The following is a 13,321-nucleotide window of genomic DNA, read 5'->3' on the forward strand; positions in this document are numbered from 1 at the left end:
TGCCTGATGAAAGGCTTGCAGGGAAATGTCTGTCAGAGACTGGTTGGTTTCTACCAAGAGGAGGGAAACATGGCTCGATCTTGTGTGGAGAGTTTGAAAGTAGGCCTGCGGTTCATCTGCTTCCTCTACCCCTACGAAGTCTCTGGGTTTCACAGCTGGGGTTAAAAGATACCCCACATTCATATAAACGTTGCACCTCGCAGTTGAAGAATTCATTTCTAGGCCTAGTGAGAGGAGCAGGGGAAAAGTATGTAAGCTCAAGCAAGGGAGGAAGGAGGCTGAGGAAGAGAATGGCCAAAATGAAGTACTGAGTGGAACTCTAGCTGAAGAATGGCTGGTATGGCTAACAGTAGACTGCATAGCAAAGAAAGGACATCCTTGGGCCACAAGACTAAGACTCCTATCATCCCTAACCACTGGTCATGCTGGCTGCGAGTCAGGAGTCCAGCCACATCTAGAAAGCATCTAGAATCTAGAAATTTGTCACTCCCTGCTGCTGCTGTTCATGCTTTTTTATTTTATATGCTAGAGCTGCTTGGATACCTTCTTGAAGTTTAAATAAGCTTTAAGCCTTGGGGCTGGGGAAACTAACCTCAACTTCTAATCCAGGGATAGTCAACTTAGTGCCCTCCAGATGTTCTGCACTACAGCAACCATCATCCTTGACCATTGGCCGTGCAAGTGGGGACTGATGGGAGTTGTAGTCCAAAACAGATGGAGGGCTAAGAGAAAAAGATTTGGCTAGATGGGCTGCAAAGGGGTAAGGATTCTGCACTCATCGCCCACACTCCCCTTCTCAGCCCCCCCCATAAGCTCCCAACTTCTGGGTGTCTGTGACAGGTCAAGGTTAAACAGGTTAAACACACACCTGAACTTGCGGTCATCGCATCCAGGTTGACCCTTAAGAGACTGATATTTTTTTGGGGGGGGTTTCATGATTTAAATAAAAAATCAAGGGAGGGTGCACCTGTGTAGTTTGCAGATCTAGGTACCAGATATTTCTGGGTTAAAGAAGGCAACAACATTTCTAGTCCTGATACTCTCTGGGTATTGTGGGATTCTCAACTCCCATTACCTCTCAGCAAGCATGGCTAACCATTGAGATGATGGGAGTTTTAGTTCAATGTCATCTGAAAAGCCCCACACTGGCTACCCCAGTTTTAGAGCTACATTGCCTCTGCAGATAAAAATAATAATTTAGATATCATAGCTAACATGGTCCTCCTCCCGTAGCTAGCTGTCTTGACATACAGCAATATTTTAATACCATATCTCCCTTTACTAGACAGCCAGGCCCAACATCCATTTGGGTAGATAAAAAGTGTCTACTCATCACAATAACAGCAGCAGCCAAAGTTTTCTGTGTGTACATAATTCCTGGCATCATACAGGGATGCCATAATTCATTCAGCTGCCTGGCTTGTCTTCCCAAATAACTTTCAAAGTTTGCTGGCAAGAGGAAGGCACCTCATTTGTTTGCACAAAAGTAGTGACAGTCTTCTGTCCAGCAGTCTAATGAGAATAAATAACCCTACTACGGAGCAAATGCAAACAGTCAAGATCATAAAAGCCTTCTGATCGCCAAAGAACAAGTAGCAACCTTCTCCTGCAGCTGTTGTTTTGCTCATCATACATGATCAAACCAGGTATAGAGAATCCAAACAGAGGTCTATTCAGATACATACTACCAGCTGGGTACAAGCTACTCAAGGTATTTACTTAAGTCATTAAAATATGGAATTGGCTTTAAGAGCAATTAATGAGTGTCAAGTAATAAGCCCAATGCCTAGTGCAGACTGCACAGCAATAAAGAAAAGTTCCAGCTGGATTTAGCATGATAAGAGAGGTTTATTCTAAGCCAAGGTATTTTTTTAATCCACTTTAAGTAAAGGGTATCATGGAGTTACATATGGTGTATTTTTTCTTCTTCATGCTGGACACAAAATGTGAAACTTAAAACTTTTTCTGCCTCAACAGTGTGGTTGCATTTGCACATCTGGTAACTATAAACCAATAACAAACCTTGGCTTATCATTGTGGTTTGTTTGAAGCAGAACAAACCACGATCTCTGGCTTGGATGCAACCCTAAACAAGGGATTGTGGTTTGCTTCTCCCTAGCATGAACTAGGAAGAGCAATATGGGCATGAACAGCTTGTGCATGGCTCATCTCTTACTCTGATCTGCAAACATGCTTAGTGCGCCAATTTAGACATCACAGCAAGGCATAGTTCAGGAAGCTTAACCATGGCATGTGTGGCGCTTGAACTGATAAACCATAATTTGAGATCAGATAGCAAAGTAGACAGCATCTTAAAAAGTAGAGACATCACCTTGCCAACAAAGGTCCATATAGTAAAAGCTATGGTTTTCCCAGTAGTGATGCATGGAAGTGAAAGCTGGACCATAAAGAAGGCTGATCGCCGAAGAATGGATGCTTTTGAATTCTGGTGCTGGAGGAGACTCTTGAGAGTCCCATGGACTGCAAGAAGATCAAACCTCTCCATTCTGAAGGAAATCAGCCCTGAGTGCTCACTGGAAGGACAGATCCTGAAGCTGAGACTCCAATACTTTGGCCACCTCATGAGAAGAAAAGACTCCCTGGAAAAGACCCTGATGTTGGGAAAGATGGAGGGCACAAGGAGAAGGGGACGACAGAGGACGAGATGGTTGGACAGTGTTCTCAAAGCTACCAGCATGAGTTTGACCAAACTGCGGGAGGCAGTGGAAGACAGGAGTGCCTGGCGTGCTCTGGTCCATGGGGTCACGAAGAGTCAGACACGACTAAACGACTAAGCAATAAAAAAAGCAAAGTAGAATCGGGACTCATTTACCTTGATCCTCAACTGCTGAGTGGCAGTTGTGAACCATGGCTTTCCTCATGCATAGGAAACATGGTTTGGAATGCCTGCATTGAGCAACTATAAACTGTAGCTTTTGCATGAGAACGCTTCCTCCCTATGCCACATTCAAATATGAAGGGCAGAGGATGAAGGCTTCCTTCTGCCATCTTACGTGCTCAGCAATATGCCAGATGACAACTCAGCACCCAATGTCCTCTGCTCCTCACATGCATACCACCAAAGAGAATTTTCTGGTAGAATATTTTGGTTGAGGATTTAGGAGTTACTGATTTGTTTTTTAAATTGTCTTCACATGGATGAGACCCTTTATATTGTGTGTTAGAAGCCAAGCTCATTGTATTAATTTATGTCACAGACTGAGCTTGTCCAGTTGGCAGATTAATGTAGATTTCCCCCTAAACTGATGTGTATTTTTTCCGTCTCAATCTTTGCATTGCACTATATTAAACTCTCCAGTCAAAATCTTTTAGCAACAGTTCACATCTATTATGCAAACCACACCTCAATCCAGTTTGCTCTCCAAGAAGGCAACGTCAAAGTTGCAGCATCACTTGCAAAAAAGGGTGGTTTAGTTTGACTAAAACCAGCATCACTTGAGCAAAATAAATTCCCCTTCCCTTGTGTAAAACAAGATGGGGGGGGGAGTAATTACAGGCCCTTCCTTCACTCCAGGTGCTTGAATGTTTGATGATGGTCCCTTAAAATCTGACAGCAGGTTTGCCTTGAAATTTGGTTTGTTAGGTGGGGGTATATTTGGGGTATATTAGAAATGTTGGGGTGGGTGCAAAAACCTAAAATACATGTGTTAGAGATATTGGTTGGTTGCTTGAGAGCAATCAGGCAATATGCTTCAATAGTCTGCTTTAAAGTTTTCTTATTGGTGATAAAAACCGTTAGAATGCAGAGCGCCTCTATTCCGTGCCTTGCTCATTCACTGGCAGAATCTGAGAGTGGGCGGTCCTTAAACCTTCCCCAGCAGAGTAGTTTCTTGACCCCCAGCCTACGCCTCCCCTCTCTGCGCGGAAGCCTACTGCGCAAGGAAGGCGTGGGTAATGGGGGACCTCTCTCCTCCCCGCTTTGCCCAGGCAAGGTGTCCTGGCACCGTCTCGCCACCCCCAAGCCCTGCATCTCCTCTCCACTAGAGGCGTGGCTTCCTTCCTCCGCTGAGGAGGTGCTGCTTCCCACGATCTTTGGGGACTCTCTGTAATCCACCCGGCTTTTCCCCTCTCGCCCCTGAGCCGATAGCAGTTCCCTGACAACACATAAACTAATCTGGTTGAATTTAAAGTTCTCCAATTAGTAAAAAGTTGGTTAATATCTTTTTTCAATAGCAAACAAACAAACAAACAAAAACCAGAGTGGGCTCTGGAATGCAACAGGCGAAGTGACCAACTTCAGTTGGCATGGCAGGGAAAGGAAAGACAAAGGCAGGATTGGTGTTTGAGTGATGGGAGTAAGAGTTTTTAAGTTATGGCCCTGATGGTTGTGTGCACACCCATGTGCGTGCCTGTGTCATCTGGGCTCCACCTCAGGCAGCAAAGTATCTGTGGCCAAGGGCAGATCCATGCCATACATTTAAAACACATTCAGCACACATTTAAAGCACATGCCCCCCTTAAAATAATAACAGGAACTGTAGTTTGTTAATGGTACTGGAAATTGTAGATATGTGAGGGGAAAACTACAGTTCGCAGGATTCTTTGAGGGGAGGAAGGAGTTGTGTGCTTCTAAATGTATTTGACTGTGCTTTAAATATATGGTGTGGATCTGCCTTGACAATGAACAGACAAAACTCCTGTCAAGTGCTTGGTAAGCGTCCAAGTCTATTTGCCTTCGTTGGCTGAAACACTGAAAGGTTTAGTCTGAAAAATTGAGTTTTCACTGCCTACTCCCTAAAAAACAGTAGTGATAATTTGTAAAAGAAAACAAACCCAAACCTAAAAATTTAGGGAAGAGAATAGGAATACTCCCAGGAGCATCATCTCCCACCCCCTGTCTAGGGTTCTTGGTGTTAGCTACACCTGGTTGTTATTCTGTACACAACGGATGTAAGAAGTGTGTTAATTAGGTTTTTCAATTACGTAGAAAACTAATGAAGCATAAACATAATAGTGGAAAAGGGAGGGAGGCATAAATTTGCTTCCCAGCCATAGCCTCACACAGGAAAAAAGGTACATTGTGGGATGTAGAAGAACATTTTCTAACATACAGGTTTCTCCTCATTGACTGCAAGCCCACTTTAAGTAAAACATTTAAACTCAACACAGGAACAGACAGATAGGCTAAGGAAACCCCCCCCCCACTCTTTTCTTCTTTTGCAATAGCAGCCACTTGTGCCAGGAATTCAATTAGCGATAAGGAATCATTCCAGCATCCGGTTACACAGTTATGAGTAAGCACAGCATTCATTTTCAGCGAAAGGAAATGGAGTAACATCTCCTGAAGGCTCCAAGCCTGTATTCACGTTCTCAGAATGGCAAGTGCCCTCGAGTAACAGCAGAACCCACAGACCTTGCCTGTATTTCGGTCTGCCTCAAACCAGGGAAGAACGGCTGGTTTGAGAAGATGGTTTGCTCCTCACCTCTGCCCCAATGGTTACTGGAGCTTTGGATGTCGGGTTTTGCTTGCTGCCAAAGAAAAGGTTTGACATTTCATAGCAACTCAAGCCCTGTTTGGCCACAGAGGGACATGGGCCAGAAGGAGCAAGACTTTATAGGCTACAACCTCCTCCTGCTGACATTCCTCGATTATGGCAGCTAAAGTTGGGGTGCCCTGGGCCAGGGGTTGCCAGCCTTTCTAGGCCTGTGAGCACATTTGGATTTCTGAACACAGTGCTGCGGGGGCCGATAAACAAACAAACTTTAATATGAATCAACCTAGACCCTGCGATCATCACCTGAGGCCTATCTTTCGGTTTTCGAATGTTTTGGAACTCAAACGGACTTCTGGAACAGATTACGTTCAAAAACCGAGGTTCCACTTACATTCATTTGGAAGCCAAGGCGCAGCTTCCGATTGGCTGCGTAGCTAATCAGAAGCCGTGGAAGCCCCATCAGACGTTCAGGTTCCAAAAGAACGTTTGCAAACCGGAACAATGACTCTTGGGTTTACGGCGTTCGGGAGCCAAAACATCCAAGTTCCAGAGCGTTTGACAACCAAGGATTTGACTGTATACAAATTTAATCAAATGATAATGATAATAAACAACAGCCTGTCCAGTCAGAAACGTCCAGCGCTCAAAACCACTGAAGCTCCTTTGCCATGTTCTAAAATGCTCTTTTAGGGACGCGGGTGGCGCTGTGGGTTAAACCACAGAGCCTAGGACTTGCCGATCAGAAGGTCGGCGGTTCAAATCCCCGCGACAGGGTGAGCTCCCGTTGCTCGGTCCCAGCTCCTGCCAACCTAGCAGTTCGAAAGCACGTCAAGTGCAAGTAGATAAATAGGTACCGCTCCAGCGGGAAGGTAAACGGCATTTCCGTGTGCTGCTCTGGTTCGCGAGAAGCGGCTTAGTCCTGCTGGCCACATGACCCAGAAGCTGTACGGCGGCTCTCTTGGCCAATAAAGCGAGATGAGTGCCGCAACCCCAGAGTCGGCCACGACTGGACCTAATGGTCAGGGGTCCCTTTACCTTTACCTTTTTAAAATGCTCTTTGGTGTCTCTTGCAAGACATAAAAGCAGAGCTGAAACGATTCGCTCCAAAGGGCCTCACCTGCTAAAGCTGGAATGGAGACTTTGTTCCACTCCCACGGCTGGTCGTATTCGTCTGCAGGCCTGTCGTCGTCCTGTGGCAACTTGCTCTCTCTCAAGCGCTGACTCACGACGCTTTCAGAATCCGACTCCACGCCATTGCCTTCAGGTTCGTAAGGTGTGTCGTACAGCTGGATGTCTTTCTGCTGGGGCTTCACACTGTCTTGCCTCTGGAATTCTATAGGGAGGTAAAGAAATAATTGGGTTAATTTGCTTGCTTACGGCAGCAGGCAAGCGGCATGAGGTCAGGGGGTGGGGAAGCCCTACTAGATGGCGGGTGAATGCAAACATCAAAACGGCAGAGTGCAGAAATAGGAAGCGGCTAAAAGGTTTCCATATTTAACTTTTCCTCTCGAGCAGAAAAAGACAAGAAACAGATCAATGATTTCAATAACAGTTTACTAGAACACGTGCAACATTTAGTAGTTTCTCTCTCTCTCTATTTTGCCAGATGGCAAAATAAATCAACCAAAATAGCAGCGAAGATAAGAAATGTTATCCTAATTAAAGCAAGAATTTAGAGAAAGCCTGTTTTGTCTGCAGCTCAAGAGGCACAACACAGCCACGACCCACAATTTAATGTACAGTTGCATCTTGGTTCATGAACACCTTGGGAGTTGAACGTTTTGGCTCCCGGAAGCTGCAAACCCAGAAGTGAATGTTCTGGTCTGAGAACGTTCTTTGGAACCCGAATGCCTGATGTGATTTCCATGGCTTCTGATTGGTTGCAGGAGTTTCCTGCAGCCAATCGGAAGCCGCACCTTGGTTTGCGGACGTTTTGGAAGTCGAACGGACTTCCGGAACGGATTCCATTCGACTTCTGAGGTACCACTGTATTATGGCATCTCAGGGGCTCGACAATCTCTGTGAGCAACACCGTCTTATATGAAATCTGGGGCAGAACTTTAATACACCATTTCTAAAGTCTGCTCATCTTAAGCTTTCATACAACTCTCCCACCAATTCACGCTTAATCATTATGCGGCTTCATGTTTCTAAAATTCACATATGAAATCAGCTTTAGATGGTCAATATTGGGCTGGCTAAGACAGGATTTGTTGAATGCTGGAAGCTCACGAACTGGAGGTTGAATAAATACTTGAAATTCCTAAGGGCCTGAATCAAATTGTAAGTGGCTTGGGCAACTTCAGGCATGAATTGCAGCCTCTTGCCTTAGAAATCCATAATACGGAAGACTTGTCAAATATTTACCTTAAATCACAAGCTATTTTTATTGTTTGTCAATGGAATCGGGAAGTGGCAGGGCAGGTAGAGGTTCTCTGTCTTTTAGAGAGAAATTGTGAACAATACACCTAACAACAAAAAGAGAAGAAACTAGACTGATGCAAATGTAACACCTAACTGTGGCTACCCTCAACCTTAGTCTCTTGCCTTAACCCTGATTAAGATCCTCTTACATCCAAACAGTAAAACTGCCTGAACTCAAACCTGTTCCCAGAGGATTTGTCTAGCGAGGCACCAACAGGACCTGCTTGGCATAAGGTATAAAGGCCTTGAGAAGTTGCCGTAACCCCAGAAGAAAGGATATCTCATTTTTCTTGAGAGAGTTCAGCAATCAAAATGGCAGTCACAATCTCACGTAATTTGGGGCTGCACTTCTTTTTAAAAAAGCATGGCATCCAAAAACATGTGGTTTTTTTGGGGGGGCCTGCACGAGATCACTGCCCTGAAAAAGAATTTTTGGGGGTGTGATCTTGTGCGGTGCCCCCAAATGTGCATTTTTGGCACTGTGTCTGATAAAAGTGCTTTTGGGGGGGCTGCAATCTCATGTGGGGTCACATGACTCACACAGGAGTGGAAACCCAAAAGTTGGTGTCCCCGATTTGGGCTGTGTCATGTTGGAATGTATGTAACCATGGTTTGGTCAGTGCCAAACCATGGTTTGATCAAGGCTGGGCTGGATGAATCCCTAGCCAGAATTAAGATTGCTGGAAGAAATATCAACAACCTCAGATATGCAGATGACACAACATTGATGGCAGAAAGTGAGGAGGAATTAAAGAGCCTTTTAATGAGGGTGAAAGAGGAGAGCGCAAAATATGGTTTGAAGCTCAACATCAAAAACAGGAAGATCATGGCCACTGGTCCCATCACCTCCTGGCAAAGAGAAGGGGAAGAAATGGAGGCAGTGAGAGATTTTACTTTCATGATCACTGCAGATGGTGAGAGCAGCCACGAAATTAAAAGACGCCTGTTTCTTGGGAGAAAAGCAATGACAAACCTAGACGGCATCTTAAAAAGCAGAGACATCACCTTGCCAACAAAGGTCCGTATAGTTAAAGCTATGGTTTTCCCAGTAGTGATGTATGGAAGTGAGAGCTGGACCATCAAGAAGGCTGATCGCCGAAGAATTGATGCTTTTGAATTATGGTGCTGGAGGAGACTCTTGAGAGTCCCATGGACTGCAAGAAGATCAAACCTATCCATTCTGAAGGAAATCAGCCCTGAGTGCTCATGGGAAGGACAGATCATGAAGCTGAGGCTCCAACATTTGGCCACCTCATGAGAATGAGAAGACTCCCTGGAAAAGACCCTGATGTTGGGAAAGATGGAGGGCACAAGGAGAAGGGGATGACAGAGGATGAGATGGTTGGACAGTGTTCTCGAAGCTACCAGCATGAGTTTGACCAAACTGCGGGAGGCAGTGGAAGACAGGTGTGCCTGGCGTGCTGTGGTCCATGGGGTCACGAAGAGTCGGAAACGACTAAATGCCTAAACAACAACAACACCTCTGGTTGTGAAAGGGATCCGTTCCGGAGGCCCATTCGCAACATGAAAAGAGCGCAACCTGAAGCGCCGTATTTGCGCAGGTGCGCAGTGTGATTTAGTGCTTGTGCGCATGCACGAGCGGCCAAACCCGGAAGTAACCCTTTCCGGTACTTCCAGGTTGCTGTGGGACGTAACCTGAAAGAACGTAACATGAAGCAAATGTAACATGAGATATGACTGTAATGGCTAATGCAAACTTACTTCAAGCCATGATCTCACTTCCAGTTTTGCAGCCAACCCTTAACCACGGTTTAGGTATTTACATGCAGTGCTGAACCATGATTAAAGGGGTGAAAGAAGCACTATGGTTAAGCATTATGTTTCCCGTAAGGCCATTGTCTAGGCGTACCGATATTAAAACACCTTTAATTTGTTTTGAGTTTCAATTTTACTCAGCCGTGGTCCATGGAAAGGATTTCCCTGAAAGTGAAATCAAAATACACTTCCCCCTTCACAAACTGTGCTGTAAGAACAGCGCTAACATGATGGATTCTGACAGATCTCCCTGGATCAGAATACCTAAGTATCAGCTGTACTTAAGAGGCAGAACTGGGGCATTTTCCATCATGAAAGCTGTAATTGCTACTACTGCTTTAAGCTTTAAAATGCAGCTGGGAACGACCAAGGAATCAAACTGTGTGTGCTAACTCTGCTTACTTGGGAGCCTAGCTTTGGGGATTACGAGGCCATGAGGAGTATAATATATATGAGCAAAAGAGAGAGAGAAAGAGTGAGAATGACTGGGGGTGGGGAGAAGAGCAATTGAAAGACTGTCCTGAACAAAAGACTTCAGAAAGACCATTCAAGCTCTCTTTGAAGATTACATTATAATGCCCTGGTTTTGTGATTATTAATATTATCCTTTGATCTCTTAATGCCAATGAAGAAAATGCCTTTTTGTTGTAAAATCATGCTTATTGATATAAGTTCAGCGGCAGTACAGCCTGCATCTAATTTTCAGTGTCATATAAAATGTTATTAACAGGTAAGAGGGGCTAAAATGGAAAAGTATAAACCCCGACCAGCACTTTTTATTATACACAGTGGTAACTCGGGTTACATATACTTCAGGTTACATACGCTTCAGGTTACAGACTCCGCTAACCCAGAAATAGTACCTCGGGTTAAGAACTTTGCTTCAGGATGAGAACAGAAATCGTGTGGTGGCAGCGGGAGGCCCCATTAGCTAAAGTGGTACCTCAGGTCAAGAACAGTTTCAGGTTAAGAATGGACCTCCAGAACGAATTAAGTACTTAACCCGAGGTACCACTGTATAGGCTGCAATCTGATATCGACTAACTTGGGAATAAACACTACTGAACTCAGAGGGGTTTTATTCTGCGTAGACATGTAAATAATTGAACTGTTAATTTTAGTGCTTGTCCCTTGCTGCCCTGCCTTTCACCTCTCCTCCCAATTCCCATCCTTTCCTCAAAGACAGCAATCTCAAGCAGACGACTCATCTTACTTTACCCTTACAACAACATTAGGAGGAAATTGTGCAGCAAGACCAGTGGCGTAGCGTGGGGGGTGCCAGGGGTGCCAGCCGCACCGGGCGCAACATCTGGGGGGGGCGCTCGCCGCCTCCGGAGTCGCCGAAGAGCCTCGGGCGCAGGCTATAGCAGAGCCCCATGTCTCGAGAAGGAGGAAGCCCCGGCCATGGGCACTGCCCCCAGGTGGTGCAGCAGGAGCTAGGCGGCGAAGGGGAGCCAAGGGGAGCCCGGGGGAGCGGAGGCGCCGCGGGGACACGGCTCGGGAGCTGCCGCTGAGGAGCCAGAGCATCGTCCCCGGGAGGAGAGGAGGAGCGGTGACGGCGGCGGCGGCTGCTACTGCAAAGCAGGGAGAGAAGGAGGCGGCGGCGGGGAGCCGGGCAGGGAAGTTGCTGCTGGGGATGAAGAGGCGGCGGCGGCGGGAGGCAGACTTCTCTCCCTCTCTGGTGCTGCTGCTGTGAGGCGCTTGCCAGCCCACCGGCCCCTCCTGAGCGGGATATGGGTGGGCGGACGGGGTGGGTGGGGGAGAGGCGTCGGGCCCGCCTCGTGCCCTGACAGGAGCCGCCGCTGCGCCCGCGGGCGCCCTTGACGCGGCGCCCCTCATGCCGCCTCGAGAGGCGTTGGGGGGCAGCGAGACTCCGCCGGGCCCTGCCCCTCACTCCGCGCTCGGCTTCAGGGCTGTCTTGCGAGGGGGCGGCGGGAAAAGGCTCTGAGGAGAACCTCGCTGGCTGTCCCGCCGCGTCGCTTTTCCTCACGTCGTTTTTCCATTCCCTTGAGGGGACGGGGAGGTGAAGGGAGCCCGCACGTGGCGAGTCGTCGGTGGAGGTAGAGAAACCACGCACATTACATATTCATAATAATAATAATGCTTTGAAATTTAAGACTCCCCCCCCCAAGGAAAAGGCACTTTCTTGCCCTGCCCGTGGACCAGGAGGTCGTGGCGGGCGAGGCCTTCAGCAGCGGGGCCCTTATTTGCGCTGCCAGCCTGACCTTCACCCTCTTACATATAGAGAGGAAAGGAGACGCAGAGGTGCAAAGGCTTACGGGGCAGAAGTAAGCCCCGCTGAGTTCATCAGGGGTGCCAACGTGAATACAGTATGATATTGGGGGGGGGGAGGCAAGTAAACCCCGCCCTGCATAGTTGATCACATTGGCAATGCCCATCAACTGGGGGACTGGCCCCCTCAAATGTTTTATTGGGGGGCCTGAAGCAGCGGTGTAGCGTGGGGGTGCAGGGGGGGGCCGGGCGCAACATCTTGGGGGGGCGCGCTCGCACTCAAGTGCTAAAATCCACGGGTTAGGGGGCGCAAATTACTTGCCTTGCCCCGGGTGCTGACAACCCACGCTACGCCACTGAGCAAGACACATCTTTCCTAAGGGCATCCTGCAAATTGCATGACTGTGGATTTCAGCCAGGATTCTGTTGGCTGGGGGATAATCTACAAATAGGCCCTGGATCTACAAATAGGGACTGCATGCTCCTTGAAGCCACAGACTTGAAGCTGGTCTGGCTCAGGTGGTGACAGTGACTGGCATGCCTTTTTACTGGGTTTGGATGGCATGCCAACCACACCCCTTCCTGGATAAATTGAGCCTGGCCATGCTCATTCACGATCTTGTGATTTCCAGATTGTACTATTGCAATGCACTTTACACAGGCCTACTGTTAAACAAGGACATGGGTGGTGCTGTGAGTTAAACCACAGAGCCTAGGACTTGCACATCAGAAGGTCGGCGGTTCGAATCCCCACGATCGTACCTGCTCCTGCCAACCTAGCAGTTCAAAAGCACGTCAAAGTGCAAGTAGATAAATAGGTACCGCTCCGGCGGGAAGGTAAATTGCGTTTCCGTGCACTGCTCTGGTTCGCCAGAAGCGGCTTAGTCCTGCTGGCCACATGACCTGGAAGCTGTATGCTGGCTCCCTCAGCCAATAAAGCGAGATGAGCGCCACAACCCCAGAGTCGGTCACGACTGGACCGAATGGTCAGGGGTCCCTTTACCTTACTGTTAAACAAAACTTCAAAAGGCACAAATTGTCACTGCTAGATTTTTTATAACGATGGACTGTCTGTGCCCAGTACAGTGGTACCTCAGGTTACAGATGCTTCAGGTTACAGACGCTTCAGGTTACAGACTCCACTAACCCAGAAATATCACCTCGGATTACGTTACAAACTTTGCTTCAGGATGAGAACAGAAATCGTGCTCCAGCGGCTCGGCGGCAGCAGGAGGCCCCATTAGCTAAAGTGGTGCTTCAGGTTGAGAACAGTTTCAGGTTAAGAACGGACATCCAGAACAAATTAAGTTCTTAACCTGAGGTACCACTGTATATGTTTATGTATTTTCACAGATTCCCATGGTATGAAATTCACATTGTTTTAATGTTAAGTAAGATAGCTGGTGAGGGACACGGGTGGCGCTGTGGGTTAA

The 13,321-nt window shown here is 47.3% G+C and overlaps 1 protein-coding gene across 1 annotated transcript in view; it reads right to left on the reverse strand.

The window, feature by feature from the left end:
• The window catches only part of SHB (SH2 domain containing adaptor protein B), a 166,201-nt gene that overhangs the window by 59,492 nt on the left and 93,388 nt on the right, over positions 1–13,321 (reverse strand). The window contains exon 3 of the mRNA XM_081176684.1: positions 6,574–6,789. Within this exon, the coding sequence (XP_081032810.1) occupies positions 6,574–6,789 (216 nt within the window). The remainder of the gene's footprint in view (positions 1–6,573; positions 6,790–13,321) is intronic.

This window comes from Podarcis bocagei, assembly GCF_964188305.1.
Source record: "Podarcis bocagei genome assembly, chromosome: 17".
In the NCBI taxonomy this organism is placed as follows: Eukaryota; Metazoa; Chordata; class Lepidosauria; order Squamata; family Lacertidae; genus Podarcis; species Podarcis bocagei.